The sequence below is a fragment of the Drosophila novamexicana genome, unplaced genomic scaffold (genome assembly GCF_003285875.2).
Source record: "Drosophila novamexicana strain 15010-1031.04,08,12 unplaced genomic scaffold, DnovRS2.1 tig00004555-arrow-pilon, whole genome shotgun sequence".
Taxonomy (NCBI): Eukaryota; Metazoa; Arthropoda; class Insecta; order Diptera; family Drosophilidae; genus Drosophila; species Drosophila novamexicana.
This window is the reverse complement of record NW_020825052.1, coordinates 3,070,262-3,093,966: the sequence shown is the minus strand read 5'-3', so window position 1 is coordinate 3,093,966 and position 23,705 is coordinate 3,070,262. Positions and strand designations below refer to the sequence as shown.

At 40.7% G+C, this 23,705-nt stretch overlaps 2 protein-coding genes across 2 annotated transcripts; both read right to left on the bottom strand.

Annotated features, from left to right (window-relative positions):
- Positions 1 to 18,970: 18,970 nt before the first annotated feature.
- On the bottom strand, positions 18,971 to 20,784 carry LOC115770411 (thioredoxin reductase 2, mitochondrial). The gene has a single exon (XM_030715672.1). It carries the CDS (start codon positions 20,698 to 20,700, stop codon positions 19,147 to 19,149), a length of 1,554 nt encoding a protein of 517 aa, XP_030571532.1. The 5' UTR covers positions 20,701 to 20,784; the 3' UTR covers positions 18,971 to 19,146.
- A 1,591-nt stretch (positions 20,785 to 22,375) lies between these two features.
- On the bottom strand, positions 22,376 to 23,483 carry LOC115770258. The gene is made up of 3 exons (XM_030715474.1): positions 23,327 to 23,483; positions 23,099 to 23,268; positions 22,376 to 23,036 (listed from the first exon to the last, which is right to left on the bottom strand). Exons 1-3 carry the CDS (start codon positions 23,409 to 23,411, stop codon positions 22,734 to 22,736), a joined length of 558 nt encoding a protein of 185 aa, XP_030571334.1. The 5' UTR covers positions 23,412 to 23,483; the 3' UTR covers positions 22,376 to 22,733.
- Positions 23,484 to 23,705: the final 222 nt, after the last annotated feature.

The window sequence follows — 23,705 nt, the reverse complement described above, 5'->3', positions numbered from 1 at the left end:
TGGGCGGCATACAAGCTGCAGTTGACATAGTTTTCAGTAGTTGCCTGTAAGCCAGCACGTGCGAATGCCAGCTCTAGCTTTAGCTGAAGTTCGAGTCGTGTTGCCCAGTTAAGGTTGGCTCTGGTTGAGCTGCAGCTCATTACGTGGCCAGCAGCTTAAATGATGTGACAACTTGCAGACCAAATTAGAATTTGGTGCCAGAAAAGGTGCGCACAGAAGTATGCAACAGTACGAGAGCTACCGGCCGGGGGGCTTAAGCGAGTAGGGGCTGCAAACACCTGACCAATTTACGACCCCAACTACAGCCGGAAACGATGCCAGCAATTTAATGAGCTGCCATTTATATAAAAAGCAGCAAAGTGGCCAAAGGTGGCCAAATATTTAGCAACATTGCGGATGCAGACAGGGACAGAGACAGACAGAGAGGGAGAGAGAGAGAGAGAGTTAGAGTGAGAGTGTGTGAAAGAGACACAGAGATGGAGAGAGTGAAAGACTCCTAAGGGCACTTGGGGCACGGGTGCTCACATGAGTGCTGCTGCGAGTAGCGGTTCCGTGATTCATGCAATTCGCACAGCAGTTGGCCATAAAAATGGCTTAAAATGATCATCATAAACGTTGAGTGAGCAAATATTGCAATAAAAGTAAATGACTGAAGGACGTCGTAAAATATTTATACGTGATGCACACTCTCACACAAGCACACACTCAGACACACACACACACGTTGAGGAGCAGTCAAGTCTCATGAATATCATAAAAACGGCGAGCAATGCTACAAAATTGAGGCAACAACTGGAACAAGTTGAGCAAAATGTGCCAAGCAAGCAGAAAAGGTATCTTCAGGGGGAGAAACCGAGTGAAATTTTGACCTAATGATGAGTTTTTACTAGCAGATGAGCAAATTGGAATTAACTTCGAGCGATGTACCTGCAAGTATGCTATTAATAAAGCGCTATAAGTAGAAAGTGTACAGTCCATTTTATAGTTGTGTTTATAGTAGACTCGCTGTTATAAACTGAACTTTAAGATAGTTGCAGTTAACTCACACCAAAGCTCGTTCACTGAGAAAAGCTGAACTATAACAGCCGGAAAGTATTTGATGCCATAAAACTGTTTACAACAGGGCACGCTTAAATATAATAAACGACTTTCAATGTTTTCCAAATTGAAAAAATCAGGATTTTGTAATATTTAGGTATCGATGAAAATTTAAATCTATATATTGGCAAAATTCTGGATAAATCACAGAAGGCTCTACATGTTTGAAATTCCATCGCTCAGCTTACAGTCATTCGGTCGCTTCTATTTTGAACTTCCTTACATGTTACATGTTATTGAAAGTCGCTTTCTGTCTGCTACCCCAATTACTAGCAGGGGTTGACTGCTGTGCTCCCGCTCACAGTTAGTGCTCTCTCATTTACTACCGCTCCTGAACTCTTATCTCTGCTATTTTGAAGAAGTATCGTTAAGTTATAAACTACCCCTTTCGTGACAGGGGCGGTTAGATAATGTTAAATAACATAAGCATATCTGTAAACGGCTTGATGCTATTAATGTTATAGTAATGCTATAATAGTGCAGAGCTCAAACTGTTATTACGCAAGCTACAATATTAAGCTTCCAACAGTTTTGTTTTAAGTTAAGCTACAGGTTTAGCTGAATTTGATTTGTGTATAATTCCATACATATAGCTTTAACTCCATTAACAAAAGAAGTTTATAGCTTGCTTGCACTATAAATGTTATTTAACATATTTATGTTAAGAGCTTTTAGCTATAGCTTTAAGCTTTCGATGTACAGTCTTAACTTTGCCATAAACTCGTAAGGGGAAACTGACCCTATATTCTGCCGCTATAAATGAAAGCTTTGTGTAAGCTCTTCGAAGAAAGTTTTGCTCCTAAAAGCTTGCTGCAAGCGGGGCGACTTACAAAGTTTGTTGCTCATTAGAGGCATCGGCAGCCATTTACTCGTACACACACGCACACAAACACAGACTCGCGCGCACACATACAGGATAACGAATTCTCATGCTGCTGCCGCCATTCGGGCTGCATTAGGTGCTGTCCGCTGCTATTTTGGCCTTTGCATAACTTTTATTGTGTGCGGCAGCCAGCCAAACACAGCTGGCGAATTTCGGTTTTGAGAGCAACAGCGAGAGCATTCGATTCGGTACTAAATTCTCGTCTCTGCCGCTGCCAGCGTCGACTGTTGCTCATCTCCGAGTGTATCTTTGCATGTGTGTGCGTGTGTGTGTGGGCGCGATTGCTTGTCGGCAACGGTAGCCTCGACAGCGGAGACGACGAAGCTGATGCTGAAATGTGGCCGGTAGTCGCATCGTCGCATCAGGCTAACGCCGCCATAACGCATCGCATTCAATGTGGCAAGCGCAACAATGAGCTGCTGCTGCTGTTTCTGCTGCTGCGCCTCTTCGCCAACGCCATCGACGTCGTCGCCATCGTCGTCGTCATCATCGTCGTCGTCGTCGTCGTCGTCGTCGTCGTCGTCGTCGTCGTCAGCGTCGTCGTTGCTGTTGTCGTTGTCGTAGTCGTCATTCTCGTGTCGTGTGTATACAATTTTGCATTAATTTTTGTTGCTGCGGCCAAGTCTTAACTGCAGTTTAGCGTACATTTTCAAACGACGTGCTTCGAAATGCCGTCCAAATGGCCAATATTGCAAGTGCAGTGAATATCAAGTATACGCCGTCAGTTGCAAGCGAACATTGTGTGCTGTCCAAGTGTCTATAGTTGCTAAATCATAAAGTCATTTGGCGCCAAAAAACTCTTTTCAAGTTGCCCTCACAGTGCAGTAGGCTTGTGTGTGCTTCAGTGACTGTAACAAGTTGGCAAACATAACGCTCCAAGGAAAACCACAATTTTCACTGGTGTCAGTATGCAACAAGAATTTGGGCCTTTTTCCTAAGCGTTTTACTGGCTACTTACTGCACATTTGACTAGGGCTTAGGGGTGTGTGAGTTTGTGTCTGTGTTGTGTGTGCGACTTTTGACATTGAAGCTTTCCAGCTATCGCAGTAATTCATTTTCGTTTTCTATACTACTGTTGTTTGATTTTCGTTCCTGTTTTACGTAGCGTATACTGAACATTAAGTTTCCCAGTTATATTTTGGTTTTAAATCAGAAGTTTGTATATAAAATTGTAATTATAAAAGGCAGCGATTTCTAGGAGATAAATGTTGCAAAGTATTCGCTAGAAACTTTAATAATTAATTTAATTATTTTATAAATCAGCTAAGTTATCAATATTTCAAGCTCGCATCTCTATTTGTTAATAAGCATATATCGCTCTGCTCTCTTAAAATACAACACTTTCCATAATATAAGCAGCCGGAGGCGGGTGATAAAGTTGACTACGCGCCGATTCGACAGCTGCCACACACATAATTCGCGGGCAAATAAGACAAACCCTCAAAACTAAAACTAAACAGAGAAACTTTCTCAAATAGCCGGCAGCGCCTTTTGTTGCTTGCCTCAACATATCTAAAATTTAAATTAGCAATCAAACAGATAAACAAATAAGCAAATAAACAATGAGCGCCTGCTTTTAATGTGAAGACAAATAGGGCGAGGTCGTGGTTGTAGTTTATATGCCAAAAACTGATCGGGTTCAGTATAATAACATAAACAAAATCAAATTTGTACGAGAACCACTTTAAATTTTACTGGCCACGCGTGCGGATTTAATCACCCGAAACTAAATGAAAATGTCGCCTGTGGTTCGGTTTTTGTTTTCTCGTTGGCTGCTGCTACTAAATGTACAATGAAATTGATTGTCCCAAAGGTAAGTGGCTGCAAGTTAATGCAAAGCCTAAGATCATTTAACTGTTTATATTTATGAGCTAAATCTACTCCCTCAGATGTGTTTTTGTATATAGCCCCCGATGCACCCACACTTGTTGCACAAATTTATATCCCACTCATACATATTTATATATCTACATTCGCACGGCCTCAGAAAATGAGTTATTTTGTGGGAGATTCTAGCCAGGCACTCGTTAAGGCGTTGAATGCAGGCTTTTAACGCATTTGCGAGACCACAAAATGTACGCAGCCCTGAAGCCTGCCTGCTGCATTACTTATCAAATGAAATAAATACGAGAAAATGCTGGAAAATATTTAATCAATAATTCGTGCACATATTTATAAAAACTTTAAAGAGCAGTTAGCTCTAGAGTCCCGACGATTAGTTGCCCTTACACTCATGCCACTTTCTCTTAAACACGATCAAAATTGTAGAATGTCTGAGAGAAGAAGGAAGGTACTTACAGTAGAAGATGCCTACGAAAGAGTCTAAAACATTAATCTAATTTATAAAACAAGATTGTAATACTTCTTGGAAGGGTATAAAAAAGGGACCATAGAGTTTCCCATTTTGTCTTTTCCTGTGTGTCTTTGTGTTTTAAACGCTTTCTGTTGTGCTGTAAATACTTACACAATAAATTCGTGAAACCATGCAGGAGAGGAACGTAGGGACCCGATATATGATAATACACATTCAGATTTTCATACGCACATACATATGCTGAAATGTTTGTGTTTGTGTCTATACCCAAGTTTCTTGTCCATTTCGTATGCAATTTACATATTTTCATTTCTTGTTTAGAAAGGCCTCATGGCATGAATCATGTATCTATTAGTCCGCCCCAACAGAAGCTATGGCTACTCACTTTAGCACCTCACACAGTTCGGGTGTTAAAACTATTTGAGCTGATTTGGCACATCTTGTCAGTTTATTGAAGATTTAAACTCCACAGATGAGATATACACTTATCTCTGGGAGAAAGGCTGACACTGATTAAAGAGTTAAAACAGGAAGAAAGTGTTTTTTTCAAGTTAAAAATTAAATAAAGTAGTGAGGCATATTGGCAGATAGACAGGGCAAGGGCGAATCCCCTGTAGATGGTGTTCAGTATAATATTCTTAATAAGGATCGGATACGCATCTTTCGGCCGGTTGAATAGATTTTGAAACAACTTCTTTATACCCCTTCGACCACTTATTAATGCTTCGCAAATATGAAGCATTGTATCCGATAGTATCTTTACTTCTTTTGGTTCGGCTTAGGGCACTGCTGGCTCTTCTCCAATTTTAAATTCTTACTCATATTGCTTCTTTCTTTTCTGTAAATGCTTTGAATTCAATAATAAACGTTGCATACTTGCAGACAAGTGGAGGGGGAACAGTGTCTCTTGGAATTTTTCAATTTCATTTATAGATGTATTTATTTACACACCTACGTGCATATATCTATATATGTATATATATAAATACAAAAATATATGTAGCTGCAAGGCATTTGTTGAGCTGCTGAGCTTCTACTTCATTCGCTTTACATAGCATATACCTCATATGTGTATATTTATATGTACAACTAGGCATTTATATACATTATTACATACATACGCTTATAAAAAGATGTATTCATACGCACGCCTAGTGCTAGTCAGGCAAACGAGCAGGAACCACATGCGATTTGCATAGGGAAAAATATCATCAAGTCGCTGGCGGCTAGTTTGCCTGTCTATGTGTGTATGTGCACACTTAAATATATGTGTGCGTGTGCGCGTGTGTGTCTGTGCACGAATGCGATGTTGCTCTAGTGATTGTCTCTCCTTGTTGCTCGATTCGCCTTTCTTTTGTTTGCTGCTTGCACTCAGCCTGCCGAATGGGCAACAACATTAAAAAAGAATTGTCTAGTTAAACACGCTCGACTGCGAAATACCCTGTACCCAGTTGACTATAAGATTCACGAATATAGTATTTTCTGCTTTTCTGAGTTATAACCCCTATTTATTTGTAAGAATTTCTTGTAACGTCGATCTCAGCTAAGAATAAAGGATATTAGAAGCTTATTCGAGGTGCACATAAAGGAAAAATTTTAACAAACATTGAAAGTGTTAAAAGCTGTAAATGAGAAGTTTGGAGCTCACCTCCAAAAAGAGATCCGGGTTTTTGTATAGCAGATCAAGTTTATCGAAGGTGATCAATATTTAGGATAATTATGAAAACTAAGAACATCAAATTATACACATTTAAGGAATATTTTAAATTTTTTCAAGCTTTGTAAATCTATTTCACAAGCCAGCATTCTGATAACTCCCACGACCCTGCCTCCAGTGTATACCACACAAGCTCAAAGCTAGGTCAGGGTATCTATTAGTCAGTCATACTAAGAGAGATACTAACAGGGGACAGCAAATGCAAAAGCCAACGCAAATGTGCTTTGCGTATGTGTGCTTGTCTGTTCTGTGTGTGAGTAACTCAGACACACACATACACACGCACACAGTTAAATATACATTTGAATTCCGTTTCAAGTTAGCGGCAACTGCGCAACAAAATAAGCCAACAAAATGTTGAGTGCGGCGACGAGGGGAAGCAGCTTGGAAATTATTTTTAAAGGTAAGAAAAATATGTAAAAATTTATCCTTTCGCACATTGTGCACGTGTAAGTATAAATGTGTGTGTGTGTGTGTGGTCGTGTGTGTGTGAAGAAAACGAAAAATAAAAATTGAAAAGCTGGCGGCATAGCCGGCAAGCCGTGGTGGAGGCCAAAGATGCTTACAAAAGGCGCCGTGGAAATAAAATAAAAATGTTAAAATAAAAAGCAGCCACAGCAGCAGCTGCCGCCAGCAAAAGGATTTGCATGCGTGTATCTGCACGTGTGTGTGTAGGTGCGGACGTTTGCATGAGGACGTGTGCGTGTGTGTGTGTACGCCATTTGCCTTTTTGCCAAAACGGGACGCGGCAATCGGCGCTGGCGACTCTCCCCGGGGAACTATTGTTCTTATTGTTGCCTTGGATATTTTCTACGCTGTTAAGTTGACGTAAAAGGATCTGAGGATCTGCCTGCACTTGCGAGTGGCCCTGCCCCTGTGTCTGTGTGAGTGTGTGGAAAGGTACTAAGCCGGAACAAAGCTCAAAATTATGCAACATATTTTTTATTTTCTTTCCGTGCTCCGAGCGGCTTTCTTGCCCTCCATTTTCACTCCTTCCCTCGTTTTCTTTTTTTCTTACATATTTATAACGTATTAACGCAGAAGTTGAAGTGAGGAGGCATTTGCCTTGAGGTCTGCCTCGCCACGCACATAATTTAATTACGTACTTTTCATTGAGATGGAATTGAACTGATTATGGAAACGGAATGCGATTTTATATTTTAATGCCGCTTGCTCAAATGTGTATTCACACAATTCTCAATTATGAAAAACGCAAAAGCAGTCATTTATTGGGCCGTAAAAAGCCTTTTACATTTGTAACTTAAGTATTTCAGTTTATTTCTTCTCTTAAAAGGGCTACATAGAAATGAAAAGAATCAAAAAAAAAGCTTATACATAATTTTCGAATTCTGTTGCGATTCATGAACAGCTTAACTAAGAGAGGGATGGGTGGGAGAAGAGTCGCAAGATGCAACTCAATTTAACTTTTAAGCTTAATAAGTTGATTAACCGTTGAGAATTGACTGAATCTCTAGCGATTACCTTTTTTTTAATATTTATTTTCACTTTAATTTGCTAGTTTGTGGTCTGTTTGCCATGATGAAACTTTAAAGTTAATGTCTCGAATTCCAAAACTTCTTTATATTCCTTACAACGTCCGGCTAAAATTGTTCTGTTATGTAGCTAAAACCAAAATGTCCAAAAATTTAATTAAAATTGCCAAAGTTAATTTTGCTGGCACAACAAACACAAAATATTTGCAACTGCAACAGCAACGGCAACAACTGCAACAACAAGTGAAAGAAGCGTAAAATATCTAAATATTCATCCATATACAACAAGAACCCCAGCAAAGAGCCAAGCTCTGCAATTTTTCACTGTTCCTTTTGGAACAGACACACACCCACACTCACACACACACTCACACACACACTGAGACACACACAGTAAACATGAGAGGGCAAAGCCGGCAAGAAGACGAAAACTTTAGTTTCAGACTCTGCACTGCGTTTTAAAATAAATTTAATTCAATGTCCTTTCATTCATTCATACAATGGACAACGGCACACGTTGCCTGGCATTGTCCTGCATTTCGTTGGTTGCAAGGTGGAACTTTCTATGCGATCCATTCAAGCATCAGTTTTTGACATTGGCTATTCAATGCTTATTTTTGCAGCTTTCAAAGCCTGCAAAATGAGTGAAAGGAGCCCCGCAACCCACACCACCGAAAACTTCTCGATGTATGCAAATTGTTGGCGCCAAAGAAATGACCAAAAGCAAAACTTTTTGACACTTAATGAATTGCCGTAGCAGAGTGGGCCTTTACGCCGAAGGAACTGTGTCTGGGATTTCAGATTAGCTGCCAGAAAGTGGAAGTGCTTGGCCAAGTCGCATGTTTAGTATGCACGAATACATATACATATTTGCTTTGACATACTTTTAATTGGGCTTTCCTTAGTGAATGGACCAATGGTAATTTCGACTAAAATGTTGAATCTCAAATGATTTTACACATAAATTATCATGGCCTTCCAGTATTTAATTCATTTATATTAAAAATTTACTTTGCGAAACTACCCCATAAATCGAGTTCGAGCCTGGCTTTTCAGTCTCTAACTTTTATTTTACATTAAATTAAATTTATATTTTTGTTAAATAAGTAGCTTAATTGTGCATTCTTGTCATAAGTTCAGTTAAGGTTAAGACTCGTCAGTTTCTATTCACCTATTCTGTATACACATTCGATTATTTTCTCCTGCAATAATTTATTGTAAAGATCTTACACCTGTTAAAAAAAAAACCCTTTTTTTGCTCGTACTTTACAGTAACACATTTTTAAGTCCGATGCAAAGTTAGAGCCAACCAACTAGCTAGCAATCAGGTTCACATTCATGCTCGGACCCCGCCCGGCTGAAAAACTAACAAAATGTTTGAAGGCATATGGCCGGTCTTGTATGAGGCAATAAAAGACAAAGCGGCGCTCAAGTTGCCAAGCTGCTTAGCATGGAGAGACGAACTTGGCATTCGTTTCGTACAGTTCGTCCCACTTGGCATATGGTCATGCATATTAACAACCTATTTTTATAATGCCAGACGACGCTGGCTGCCTTCTCCTGCCCTTGTGTCCTGCTGGCCACAGCACCCGTCTAACTGACCAGAACGGCTTTCACAAATGCCCAGCGCCCATTAGCATGCGATGGGTCCATAGAAGGGGGTTATGGGGCGTGGAGCAGAGAAATCTTAGCAACAGGCCCTCATGACTTACTCAAATGCACATTGGCAGGCGTTGTCGAAAGAAGTTCCAAAAAGGAAATGGGCTTTGCTCGTCGTCACCCTCGCAACTGACATTTTGGCCATGGACTTTGACTTTGGGTCTAAACTGAAAATCGAAGTCGCAGTCGCATTTGTTGGCCGAGGCGGGGGTGGAGGCGAGGATAGAGGCGTAGTCTAAGCCAAAGTAGCTTGGCATTTAAATTCAATCGTCGCATTTCTTATGAGTTTCCTTTTCTTTTTAATTTGCTTTTTCGATTTTTCTTCCTCTCTCCCTCTCATTCTTTCTCATAGATTTTTTTTGCGATGGGTGTGTCCACATTATCCAAAACCTTACACACACACACACACGTCACATGTTTTACTAAAATGCTATTTTTCTCTGCTTTAACTTCCGTTTCTGTCGCATTACATATACATTATATGTGTATGAATGCGTGTGTATCCCTGTGTATGTGTGTGTGTAAGCTCCATATGTATATGTTCTGCGGATGTAATAATTGTCAGCAACACTTTGCGTAGTTTAAAGGCAGGCCACACCAAAAGTCAGCAGGCAGGAAATGCCAAAGTGAATTTTATGCTAACACCAGCACGAAACTGCCACCCTCTTCCTCCGACGCCTCTCGCCACCTTTTTCCTGTTTGTGTGGCCATATGCAAATCGTTTGCCCAATTGAATTTTAAATGTTTTTGTGATGCTTTTTACTGCATAGTGTTGCATAGATTGCGGCGATTGGCATATGAAATTTAGCTGGCCATCAATTATTTACCATTACTGATTTAAACTATCCATTATTAGAAGGTGCGAATAAAGCGTTATTAAATCAGTTAGCTTAATTATAGATAATATCCCTTAATGTGGCTTTGAGAGAACTATCTTTTTTCTTGCGATTATTACATCTTTACTTGTTAGTTCCGCGGAGATCAGATAAACGATTTTATTTATTAAACCTTTTAAACTTTGCTAAGCTTTCAATTGTTACTTAGAGTGCACTTAAAAAAACTCCTTAAGGAAACTCCTTTGGCCAGCTACACTTATACCTCACATTAAAATCTCCTATAATTTGCTGTTCTTTATATAATTAGAAATTAATACTTTGCTCGCATTTGTAAATGTGGAGTGTTTAGTTGATGTAATGGAAAAATTAATAGTTGCAGTTCAAACCCAACAAAACATTTTTAGGGGTTCGGTTCACGAGCTTTCTTACCTTAAGGATAGCTTCGCGAAGCTGGCTTTCCTCAGTTTTGCGCTCATGCTAGCTATATTTCTATAATTTCTAAAATAATTAGGTAAACATATTTTGATTTATTTTCAATTACAATTTGTTAGAAAAACTATCGCCAGCGCAATGTTTTACCAAATAACCCAAGAGCTTCAGCAAACACTTTAACAAATATATAGTTGGGTTTGCATGACCAGAAGATTGCCCTGTTCTCAGCTCCCCAATGCCAAAACATTTAAACCCTACGGGCGTGCTTTTTCTTGCCCTAATTAAAAAAAATGCATTCTTGAAACACTTTGGCTCGAGCATTTAAATATGTTTAGGTCTGAAATAGAAATATGGAGATCAATGATTTGAAAGAACAGATCAGTGATTGCATTAGATAGACTCCGGCTCTTAAAGTATATGAGACAGTCGGACAGACAAACATAATTTTTATTGAAAATGAATTGAAAATTCGCTATAAAGTTTAATAAGCTACAGTCTATTGGACTATTGGACCCCCTTTATACGGGGTATAACATCATCGACTAAAATATTTTTTTATATACGTTGCTCTGTCCCAATTAAATCGCAAATGTGCTGCTCCTCTGGGGCGTACATCGAATTACCGACTGCCAAGTACCCGAAGCACACCAGCATGTCGCACACACAGGCCAGCACACATACACAAATGAGCGCATTCAAAAAGCATAAACGCCCGCCGCGCCACGAAATCATCAAAGGGGGCTAAAAAAACAGGAGAGTGAATAATAATAAAAATAATGGGCAGGTTGGGGGCTGGGGCTGGGTGTAGATAAAAATTGCGCAACATGACAGTAAAATGCATATTATGCATAATTAACTGTTTATGCGAATGAGTGACAAGCGAAAGGACATGGACCCGGCAATGCCGACGTGCCAAAGCGCACAGTGCAACGGCAGAAGAGCAAGTAGTGGGGCCTATGGCAATGCTTATGCTAATGATAATCGAGATAATAACGATGGTAATGATGATTACGTTCGTTACTGAAAGTGAAACAATGCAAAAGCTGTCGCTCGGCCCTGACTGTCGTCCTGATTGTCCTTTCGTGCCGGGCTTCTGCTAATTTAGACGTTGGCTGCTCTAGCTACCATGCCTTTTAATAATTCACACCCTACAGCCACACGAGGCGAAGAAAAAAAGTGGTTTAAAAAAGGAAAGCATGCCAAAAATGTGAGCAGGAGGTGGGGCGTGGCTGTCAGTGATTTTGTCATTTGGCCAACGTCGCTTTCACTCTGCACACTGTCAATGTGACATGTTTACCATCTGTCTGGGCCTGGTCCTCGCTCCGATCTCATATAACAAAAGGCTTGTTAGAGAAACAGCCAATGCATACACTCCCATACAGACGGACTGACAAGACGCATTTCGGTATTGGGATTCAAGGGACGAGCAAAACTTTTATGCTCCTCTGATATTTTTGTGACTTTGATGAGAGCAGCTCCCCGCAACGAGTCGAGTAAACAGCAGCAACAGCAGAGTCTAGAGGCCACCACACATCCATGTAGTTGCATTGTGTGTATGTGATGGACCACGTTTGATGACACGACAGCAGTCATTATTGTCTACGCTGCGTGCGACTTAATAGGTTGACTTTGATAAGCAAGGGCGACAGGTGAGCTCACCTTGACAAATACCAGCTGACAGACAGGTTTCAATTTGCTAATGCGTTATATTAGTGCTCAGATACCGGCTTGTATATAGGTAACATAATATATACACACACACACGCGGAAAATATTTAGCCAAACACTGAAATTCACATAATCTGTGTAAAGGAATGTGTTATTCTAGCTGTTTACATTTATTAGCTTTAGTATTTGGCCTTACAAAAGGATAAATAGCCTTACATTCCCTAGCTGAGCGCCGATTGAAACATTAATTTCATATTAACTCTGATGCTTAAATTGATTTCTTCACTCAAACTAAACAGGCTGCATCTCAGGCACAGATTAAAGCTGTCATTTAAGCTAGAAGCTGCATTATGAAATCCTGTTAAAGAATTTTCTTCTAAAGCTGGCCTACACCTTCGACATCTGGACTCGTGGAAGCCAATCCCACATTGATATAATCTACAATTTTTATAAGAATGGCATCAAAAATCATCTCTAATGCACATCTACTTCAGAAAGCTTGACAATTGTTGCAAGTATAGACTCTTAGACCAACCCGAGAAGCTGAAACTGTAGCAGCAGACTAAAGAGACAGCATCCATACATGAATCGCATTTATTTCTTCCCAAAAAATCACTGATTTAATTCAATTCATTTAATTCACCTCTCTTCAATGGCATTAGCAAATCTTCGTTCAGTATAGAAATAAATAACAAAGGAAGAAACATCTGATAACAAATACGACAGTCGGATAGAGCCAACAGCATGAGTGTATTTATTTTCCAAATAATTACAATTTCTGGCACAGATGCTTTAAAATTATGATCTTTTCTTGTACACAAAACTCTGGAGCATTTAACTCAAAGTCAGTTAGTAGATAGAAAGAGTACCTGAGTTAAAGCTAAGAATTTTGTCGAATGGCCACGACTCTTCTGGCTGGCCCTTCCCCTCAATCAGGGTCGATGCATAATTAACTAAATGATTCCATGGCAATTGCAAATTGTGCACAACTGCAGCAAACTATTCAATTTCAGTCATGCGCAAATATTTTATTACCCGGACTGGCGCTCAGCCCAAAAAGAGGCAGATACAAAGCAGACAGACACACATACACATGAGCAGATGCACTCATGCACCCACACATTTATAACGAAAGATAGGCAGCCGCAGCAAATTAATTAATAACGAGACCAACAATGACAATTTTCCGCATGGAAAGCGTTGACTTTACAAAATCAACAATAACAACAATATCAAACAGAGACCCAAAAGTGAACAAAAGCTAAAATAAAGCAATAACAACGAAAGTGCTGCGAATCCATTAGATAATGATCAATAGCTGGGCGTTGCGATGCGGGTCGGGGTGATGCTCACATTGATGAATTTATGGTAGAAGCGTATATGAAGATATATATGTATATGTCTATATATTCAACACCAGGCTTTACAGATTGACTGCTTGGAGCCAGTTCGACTTTTGTATCACTTTATAACACTTGACTTGTCTCTGGCTTCTAAAAACTCCACAGCGAGACGAATCTCTGGCATGTTGTCTTTGTTGTTGTTGCTGATTATGAATCTTTGAAAATCAGGCACACGTGAGTGTTTTTCTCTCATATTTGAAAAAGTGCACGAGTCTCAACAAAATGTTGCATATCAACAGGGGTTGAAGTATTCATATTTAAAATATGAGGAAATAATTTCAACTGTCTCATCTCATCTCTGCCTTAACGAGCAGCCCATGTTTTAACCATTATGTATAAATGTAATGAATTCTGCTTCTCTTCAGCAGTGCGTATATCCCATTCACGGAAACATTCTTGGATCTAGTGAGACAACTGTGCTAAGCAGTTCTTTTCAATCAGCGTAACTTTAAGTGCCCAAGAATCTGACAACTGCGAGAGCCGCTTCTCTTAACCGCAAACCCACCCAAAACGCATTGCGGCGATGGCATTTTGCTTTCTTTTGGCAGCTCTTTGGCGCTATCTTTGGAGTTACAGCTGCCGTTTTCAACTGTTGGTTGCAATTTTAATTTAAATTCAAAATGCTTAAAACGCGCCTTTCTTTTGTCTTTTGTTTGTAGAATACCATTGCATATGGAATATGAGTGTGTCTGTGTGTGCAACTTTGTGTGTATGTGTGTGCGTAAATTCCTTTTTTGTGGTTAGGCTGAGCTCACTAACTGGAGAAGCTTCAGTCGTTTCTTCCCGTCCTACAGTAGGTCTTTGCAGCAGAAAAACTGAGCAGAGCAGACGAATAAAAAGGCAGTCGGCGACTTTGTTGCATTTGTAAGCAGAGTTGGCAACGTTTGTGCATAAATGATGACTAGAGCGTGTGCGAGGCAGCCGCTCTCATTGTATTTGCCACACGTTGCGCATACGACGCGTTGTCTGAGGAACAACAGAAAAAAATCAACGCACACACAAAGTAAACATGCACAATTATATGTTATGTGTGTAAGTGTATGTATATATATATATATATATATATATATATATGTATGTGTGTGTGTCTGTGAAAGTGTGTGTACCGGTCGTCCGGCATGGCAAGCTACTGTTGCCAACCATTGTGATATTTTGGCTGGCACGCTATCAGAGCACACAAGTCCAATGTCAAATATGCGGCTCTCGACGCCGACGTCGACGTCGACGCCGCTGTTGGCAAACAAGACAATGAAAATGCTTTTCGTCTGCGTTGACTCTCGGTGTTGGCATTAAAAAAAAAAAAAAACAAGAAAATAATAAAATAAATGCGCCACACACTCTCACTGGCAGCTCCAGCTCAGAGTTGCTGGCAACGTCATTTTGTCATTCCAGCAAATGCCAGCGAAGTTTGTCGAGGCTTTCGGTTTGTGCCAATCCCCGACGAACTTAGTCGCCACATGGCAGGAATACAATTGCTTTTATGAAATTAAATTACGACACACATATTTAAACACTCCCAGGGGGTGGGAATGAGCAAGATTGGGCGTAAGAGTGTGTGTGAGAGAGCGAGAGTGAGGGCTAGGAGAATTATCTACTGCAGTCAACAATATAGCTGCAGAGGCTTGAAAGGCTTTCGGAAGTTTCTGCCAGCTGCTGACGAGAGATTCTTTAATGCGTTAATGTTGATTAAAAAAGAATCCTTGAAAGTCTATCAGAAAGTCAGAATCGTCCACTCAAAATGTAAGCAATCTTCATGAGCCATATGCAAGGCAATGCAAAAAAACCAAGGACACTTGAAAGAAAACTATATTTGACTGAAAGTTGCAAGTTTGCACAAAAATTACGTTTTTCATGTTATAAAAATAAAAATAATTTTTTTTAAATATTTACTCAGAATGCAATTCATGTTCTTGTGCCCAGTTCATTTTCACACCCTATACGCATAAGATAGTCATGTTCAAAATTTGTATAATACATCCCAGACGCCATAGAGTATATATTTACTAGCGCGTAACTCCGGGCTTGCCCGTGGCTTGCATTAAATAAATTCTTAGAAACCAATCGTACGGTAAAAATAAAAAATAAACCAGTTAACCAGTGTTGCGGGTGAAAATTCCAAATCGCTGAAGCTAGTATTCATTAAGTTCTTATGTAGACCATTGAAAATAAGTTTGAAGCAAATCGAACAAAACTTAAAACTTAAAAACCGAATTTTCCACCGTCCACGTCTCAAATGATGTTTGATATAGATTCTTGGAAATGAACGGTTTGGGCTTTGCGTTGATCACCAATCATTGAGTCAGTCAGTCAAGGTAAACAGTTTTATATATAGAGATACCCGACGACGAGGTGTTTCAATATTCTTCTGTCTGACTGCACGACCTACTTTAAAGATCGAGCGGAAAATATATACACTGAGAGTAGAGGTGTTTGCAGTCGGATACTTATTTTATTTGTTCATTTTAAGGAATCGCTTTCTTCAGCTCGTGAAAAACTGAAAAATAATATTAAAAAAATCAAATTTAATGACGATGTCTTAAAAATAGAATCAGTGCAAATAACTTACACGGGCAACCTGTTACTCATCCTTTGCAAACCTCTGCTATAGCATATGATAAATGTAATTTAAATTAATCCCCACTAGTGACTGCCACGCCACACCCCACCGCCCACTCGTTACCCACCCTCCTTGAGATTCACATCGTCGTCGCCGTCAACGTCATCAGCGCATTACAAACAATTCCACTTAAGCACGCAGCCACAGCAGCTTGTGGTTACACGGCAGGCACACATAACGAGATTGTGACTACTGGACAATGGGCGTGGCATCTACATGCCGACTTTCATACACACACACACTAACACACCTAGCAAACTGGACAAACTGTTTGCTAGCTTAGGACTTGTTTAGCAATTTGGAATTTTTAAATCCCATTTAATTTGCAATCAGCGGTTGATTTGTTTACCAAGGACTTGGCCTTGTACATAATATAAAATGCGTCCCTGGTCTTCGCAATATGTGTACAGCGTCTAGACAATAGGCATTCAATGATTCAATAGTTTAATTTCAAATTTCCACACAAATAAACAAACACTCAGTCAGAGAGGCAAGAGCTCAAGCATGGACAACAATAAAAGCTTTCTGTTTAGTTTAGTTATTAAATATATCAATTTCCATTTGTAAAATTACGCCACATTCCGGCCTGGCCTTCCGTGCTTATCTGTGTGGGTTTTGTTTATCCAACTAGCAAAGGTGTTTCTACTTACATATGTCATATCTATAGCAGCCTTTATTTCTGCATCTAAATCTGTATCTGCAACTGTGTCTGGATCTGCACAGCGTGCGTAATTAAACAAAAGTTGTTAATGTGTTGATTATTTGAAGTATTTATGTAATATCCTGTTTTCTCTGCCATTCCTTATGAATGTGCGAACAACGATAAATGATTTTAATGCCGTCTACTGCTAATAGTAATTATTTAATTACTTTCACATATGCAGCATACTGCACAAGCATTTCAACCCTACTTAGATTTGGTACGTGTCTCGTGAGGAGACAAGAAAAGCCAGAAAGATATTCCCATTAAACAGACACGCAGCTTAAAATTGCAGGCATAACTATATTTGACATTAACAAATGCTTAGGTTGACAAAAATTTTAATTTAACTCATTTTAAAATGATGTCTAAAACCAAAAATAAAAAGTCTTTTGTACTTACATCAACTATCTGACCAACAAAGCTCATTTTATGAATCATTAAGTCAAAGGTGTCCTGCAACTGACATTTTATAAGTTATTTGTAAGTTTGACTATATTTCCTACATATATGCGAAATCTTATCGGCTATATCGGGTCACTATATCATAGGCTGCAATGGGAAAAAGTAGGCCAAAAGAAGGTTCTTTCTTATATTGCAAAATATTCTGTTTTCCAAGATAATGCATCTTCTCAAATATATGCAAAATATATATGCAAAATGAAATTTCTATAGATAGCAGTTGGGCTGGAAGCTGATATCGCGAGGAACAGAATTTATTTGAAATAAAATCAATTAATTTAATTCTATTTTTTTGGCTGTACTAAATCGTGGCGTGTGGATAAGGCAAACCTAGAAATGACTCAATATTTTCAGCCAGTTGCAAGCACGCAATCAGTTTAGCTTTTCAGATGCCAGCCACGAATTTCGAGGTGCATTGTATTGTAATTCAAACCCCCTTTACACAGGTCAACTGACAGCAATTGGCGTCAGAAAACAAAAACGGAACGAAAGCTGCAACAACAGCAATAACGAATGCAATTTTCAAATGCCAGAAGAAAATAGTTTAAGTGCAAAATTTTACGCTTTATCGAATTACCCGCGGGTGCTTTAACTTACTGCCGAACTTTTCGGGGGCAAAAGTTGTGCGGCGCACGCGTTGCACGAACTCTTTGGGGCAAGGGCTGGGGCTGGGGCTGGTGGGTGCGGTTGCAATTTATGATTGTAAGGTGTTGCAGTGGAAACTAAAAGCAGTTTTTCGTTTTCTCTGGTAAATTTGTTATATTTTCTTACTGTCAGCCAGACCATTTGTTAAATGAGTTGGCAAAGCTAATCGAAGAGTTATGGACCGGGATGTCGTGCGAACTGGCGAAACTGTGAAACGTTTGAGTCGTTGCATCCACGAACTGCCTTGACCTGCATCCCAGGATGCCGGTTTACCTTTTTACAGCTGCTGCGCTTTGTTTGCTTTTCCCGGCAACGGGCACAAAACTTATAAATAACGCTAGGCTTTGGGCAAACAATTTACTCATGAAGCATACGGCCATGGACCAAGCCTCGGACTGGACCAATAAAAAAATAATTTATAACAAGCGGCCGAACAGCACAAAAAATCGTAAGACGGGCGGACGCGAGCAGCAAAAACGTGCACCTAAAATTGCCCAAAATGCTAAAGTAAGATTTATGCAAATCGGATGTAAACATTAATCAAACTTTTTTCCCTGCGAAACTCCCCCAGCAGTTACTGCTGCCGCTGCTGCTGTTGTTATTGTGGTGTGCGACTGGCAGGCCTAGGAAAAACACGGCATACTTTGTGGCGCCAGCAGCCAGATTGCACGCTTAGGATTGTGGGTCAGAGATACTCGTGCAATGAGCGGAAACGAATAGCAAAAAGGAAACTTTCTGTTGCCCGTACGCAAGCCAAAGCCCTTCTTAGGGCACTTTTTTTGGCGTGAACTTCATAAATTACGACGTCATATGCCAAAAATAGTCACACAGCGGAATCTCGCCGTCATTTATATTGAAACGTCAAATCAACAAAACGTGTGTGTTAGCTACTTGGCAGGGAATGCTTCGCATAAAAATGTTGCAACTTAATGCCAATGGAGATCGTATTCTATATACTGTGGCAAGCAATTCTTACTTCGCCTCATGCCAAATTGTCAGAGCATGGAGAACTTTTGGATTTTAGTTTAGTTAGCCTCCCCACAGGCACTTCATTAACAATCACTCATGAAGATGAGAATGAAATGATACACATTGAGAGTTTGTTTCGCAGGTTGCCGCACTTTGCGCCAAGCAGTGTAGTTATTTGTTAGGGCAATGGTCCTTATAATATATTTCAACTCGAACGGTAACGGTTTCGGCTCCAAGCCATTTAAGCCATTTAACTACAACACGAAGCTGGCGTCGGATCTCGACCAGAACGCTTTGTTATAGATAGTCTAGTGAACTCTTCGGCGGTAGTGGGATGAATGCCAACAGTGTTCAGCAACGTCTTCACAGTGAGCCCCGACTTCAGAGCGGCAGCAAATCCTTGAATAACCTCTCCAGCCACGGGGCCTATGTAGTGTAAGCCCAAGATCTTCTGATCGCCGGACACTTCGGCCACCGCCTTGAGGTAACAATGACGCACGCTCTTCTGCGGTATAAAGAACTCGGTGGGCTTGTAATATGCGTGGAAAACCTCGATATTCTCAGCGCCAAGCTTTTCGATAGCCATCTCCTCGGACATGCCAACGCAAGAGTATTCCAGGGGTGTAAAAACTGTGGTAGCCACGTCAGTATAATCCATTAGCTGCGTGGAGCCGGCAAAAAGGCGTCGCGCCAGCAGACGACCCGATAGAATGGCTACTGGGGTAAGCTCAGGCCGACCGTAAATGATGTCGCCAACAGCAAAGATATGGGGCACGTTGGTGGCCTCTGTATGATCAACAATGATTTTGTCGTTATATGTCTGGACGCCAGCTGCACCAAGATTCAGATCCTCCGTGAGGCCCTTTCGTCCGATGGCCCACAGGACCGTATCAAAGACATCGCTATCATCCATTTTGGTTGTCGTATTTTGATACTTAACGAGCAGTTTTCCATCAGCCCGCCGCTCTACCGCCTTGGGAATGGTGGTGTTCAGAAAGCGAATACCACGCTCTATCATCATCGCAGCCAGAAACTCGGACATCTGACGATCGAAGCCGCGCAGAACAATGGAACGCACCATTACGGTGGGATCGTAGCCAAGACCCTTTAGAAAGCAAGCGCACTCCAGGCCCACATACCCAGCGCCCACGACTAGGGTGCGACCGGGCTCCTTCTCATAGCTAAAGATGTCATCGCTGGTGATGCCAAACTCTGTAGCTCCCGGTATGGACGGATATCGCGGACGTCCGCCCACAGCAACCACGACGTACTTTGCGGTCAGCTGTTTTCGCTCTCCCTGTTTTTGAATATACTCAATGGTATGTGGATTCACAAACCTTCCAATGGAGTTAACATACTCCACTTTTTTGTCGCGCAAATCGACGCGCGTCACCCAATTCACTGACTTAATATGATCCTGCACGGACTTGACTAGCTTCTTCCAGTCGGGCTTAATGTTCTGATCGTTGACATTCCAGCCATAGGCCACAGCCTCGTGCACAGCCTCACCCAGCAGCGATGCCTGGTGCATCAGTTTCTTGGGTATGCATCCCACATTTACACAGGTTCCACCCACACCCCACTTGGTGCCCGCGGGCGTAGGTTTGACAAAGTCAAAGCATAGAACGTGGGCCCCATATTCTACGGCCTCCTTGGCGCATGCCAGCCCGCCAGAGCCCCCGCCGAGGACCACTAAGTCGTAATCGTATTTGCAATTGGCTGCGCTTGTAGCCGATCTGGCAAAGCGAAGAAGAAGCACAGAACGCGGAAGCCTCGAGTTCGTTAGTGCCTTGAACATCAGCATTTTCAGCGGCAGTATATACTTGTGTTAAAACTGTATAATTTGTAGCAATAAAGCTTGGAAACTGCCAACTTGACTGGTTTAATTCAGACTGCCCAGAGTCAAGCTTCGCTGCCAACTTGATAGAGTTGCAATCGCTTTCTATAACTTGTTGCTAGGGCTGGTCGATCTATCGAGTGGCTACGCGATTCTTTCGATAAGAGCAGCTAAAAATTATCGGAGCTGTTAGCCTGATTCATTCAACGTGTTCCAGTTCCGAACATGCAAAATCGTTTTAGAATGTCAAAAAAGCTACGCGTCGAAACTTTATCAGTTGTTAAATGTGAAGAGTTTCTTTTGATGTACGTAATTCTTGATTTGCTCTGAATCTTTTAAATCAATTATTGAGTTGCTCGAAATCTTTAAAATGTTGTTAAACTTTTTCCAATCGATTTGTTGAAATGTAAGAGAGAACATTTGCTCAGAAGCATGATTTGTCATCATCGTCTTATATCTTCCGTTTTGAATTTGTTTTTGTAATTCGTGTGCCAAGGTGCAATGGGAACAAATAAATTATACATTTATTTGCCAAAGCTTTCTATTTTCTCATCCATTAGGACAGAAGTAATATGTATATTTAATATATTTTATTATATTTTATATATATTTTTTATTTTAAAGCATTTTCAATTTATTGCCGATAGAATTGGGCCAAAAACAATATAATGTGTTGTATGTTGTATGTCGGAAACAGCAAAAGATTATTTATTTGCAGTTTTAATTAAGGCCAAGTAACTTATCTCATCAGTGAATAAAGCTAGCTTAAGATTTTATTAAGTTTTGCAGTCTCATATGCAAGCAATTCCGTCATAGTGGACGAGCCTATATCTAAATCCACCTGTCAATAAGGACAAGAAACTGAAGAAAGCAAAAAGTTCTTCGCAGTAGTGACCCAGTTGAAGACATATTTTTAAGTACTATCAACTCCGCAAGGGTCTTACTAAAACTCCTGGCTGCCTCGGCACCGGACTCTACTGTCCAAAACGGTGCCAGTCACTGACAAAGTCCCAAATTCCAATGCTACTTAGAGAGTGTGTGTGGCCGTCAGTCAGTCTTGTCCGCATTCAATTGCAAAATGATTTATATAAGTTGACTTTGTTGGGGCAGACCTTCCGATATTGGGTATAAAAAATGTGGCACACTGAAGAGCCGTTGATTTACCTCTTTAATGTGCACGCACATTGCGTGGGCTTGTCCTGAAAATATCAGTTAATGGCATATTGGTCACCTTCACTTGAGGTTTTTCATTTGAAGCAGTTTCAAGAAAATCAAGATATCTTAAGCGAATTCTTTGCCCACATGTACATAAAGGCAAAACCTTTGCTATATACATATCCAGCAAAATGGCGAAATGTCAGTTCCAATGATTTATGTTTCACCATGGACCATTTAGAATTTCGGCTGGACGTTGGTAAGCAGTGCTCCTTTTGCCAGCATACCCCTTACCGAAAGGCCCGAACCCATCTCCAATCAAGTAAATGGCGCTATGCTCTGCTGCCTGCCGGCCTGCCGGCCTGACCGACTGCCCTTTGGCTGTCCATAGCTGTCCTAATTTCTAATCTAATATTTTTGCGTACGAGAAAAAAATGAGACAGAAACAAGCACAGAGAAATTCTTGGCCATGCTCGGTGTCTACTTTGGGTATGATTTACTTTTGCGGTTTGTTTTTGGTGCGTTTAACCGCAAATATTTAATGGATTTATTTCAGGGCTAGGAGCCCTCAGCTGCGATTCATTTGTAAATGTCTGTGGGCCTTTGTGCGTCTGTGTGTGTGGGATGTGTGTGTGGGGTGTGTGTGCGTGAGTGTCTGTGCTGTGCGTTCGAGTATTTTCGTATTTTTGGCATATTTATTAGTTGAACCAAACGACCTACAGTTTGTAGTTGTAGTTGCAACGTGTAGTGTAGTATATTGTCGTCGTATTCCCAAGGTTAGAGGCAAAGCCTGTTTGTAATTTGTGTGTGGGCCGAACGACCCAGTTAAGTGGACAAACAATATTTTAAGGCGAATGCCCGTCACCCCGTCCATCGTGGAGCGGAACATCTGCTGCCACCTCGTCCTCATTCGCATTTGGCACTGTGGTGCGCAAGCAGCCGTGTTGCATCTTTATCGAGTCAACGATGAGAATTAGGTGAAAGGTGTTCATAAACGCAATGAAACTTATGATAATGGCATACGTTAAGGAGCTTATGTCTTTCAACCACAGCGACCACATCAGCGTCAACTGAAAAGCGAGCACCCGCTCAAATACGAATAGATTCCATATGACTATTAGGGCCACCAAAAAGGCTAGCCACCGATGCTGTAGGGGATGCATTCCGGAAGTCGGATCATTTTAATGAGGCAATTGGTAGTTTAAGTCACCTGCACAAGACCTGGCAACAGCGCCAACGCGTTGATCAAGTAATTCAGATTCAACAGGGCTTTCGGAAACTCATTGTACTCCATGGACGGATCGAGATTCGTTTCCTTAGGTACCAGGTAATCGCCTATAATCGGTACATAGTGCCAAAGGCTAGCTTGCCCGTGGTGCCCTGAACAGGATTGGGTAACTGGGTTTATCTGATTGATGTACTTCCTTCACACGCTTACCATCTATACAGCGAACCACGTATTTGATCATATGACAGAGGAGTGCATTGTAGAGAAACAGATTAAATGCAGGCGGATAGAGCATTTTATCCGCTTGATACAAAAAAACAATTCGTAGAAATTTTTACAATAGCACGGAGAATAAAATTGCTTGGTCTACTAAATCCCTTTCTCGATTTCATATATATTATTTTTTCTTTTATTTCCAGGTAAGTGGCAACTTAAGCAAAATTGACATGCACAACCTAAGCAAACTGAGGACTTGTAAGTAAAGTAAATCGCATCATTTCGCTCACAGAAAGAAAATGTCTGAAGTGTATTTACATAATCGCAAGCAGAACAGTACACAGCCAGACTGACTGAGGTAAATTTAAATAAA

Bases quoted from the DNA above. Each gene is read 5' to 3' on its own strand.
- LOC115770411 (XM_030715672.1), bottom strand. From the start codon at position 20,700: ATGCTGATGTTCAAGGCACTAACGAACTCGAGGCTTCCGCGTTCTGTG.
- LOC115770258 (XM_030715474.1), bottom strand. From the start codon at position 23,411: ATGCTCTATCCGCCTGCATTTAATCTGTTTCTCTACAATGCACTCCTC. The intron at 23,269-23,326 runs GTAAGCGTGTGA...AATCCTGTTCAG, and splicing joins CGTGGTTCGCTGTATAGATG to GGCACCACGGGCAAGCTAGC. The intron at 23,037-23,098 runs GTGACTTAAACT...CATCCCCTACAG, and splicing joins TGTTGCCAGGTCTTGTGCAG to CATCGGTGGCTAGCCTTTTT.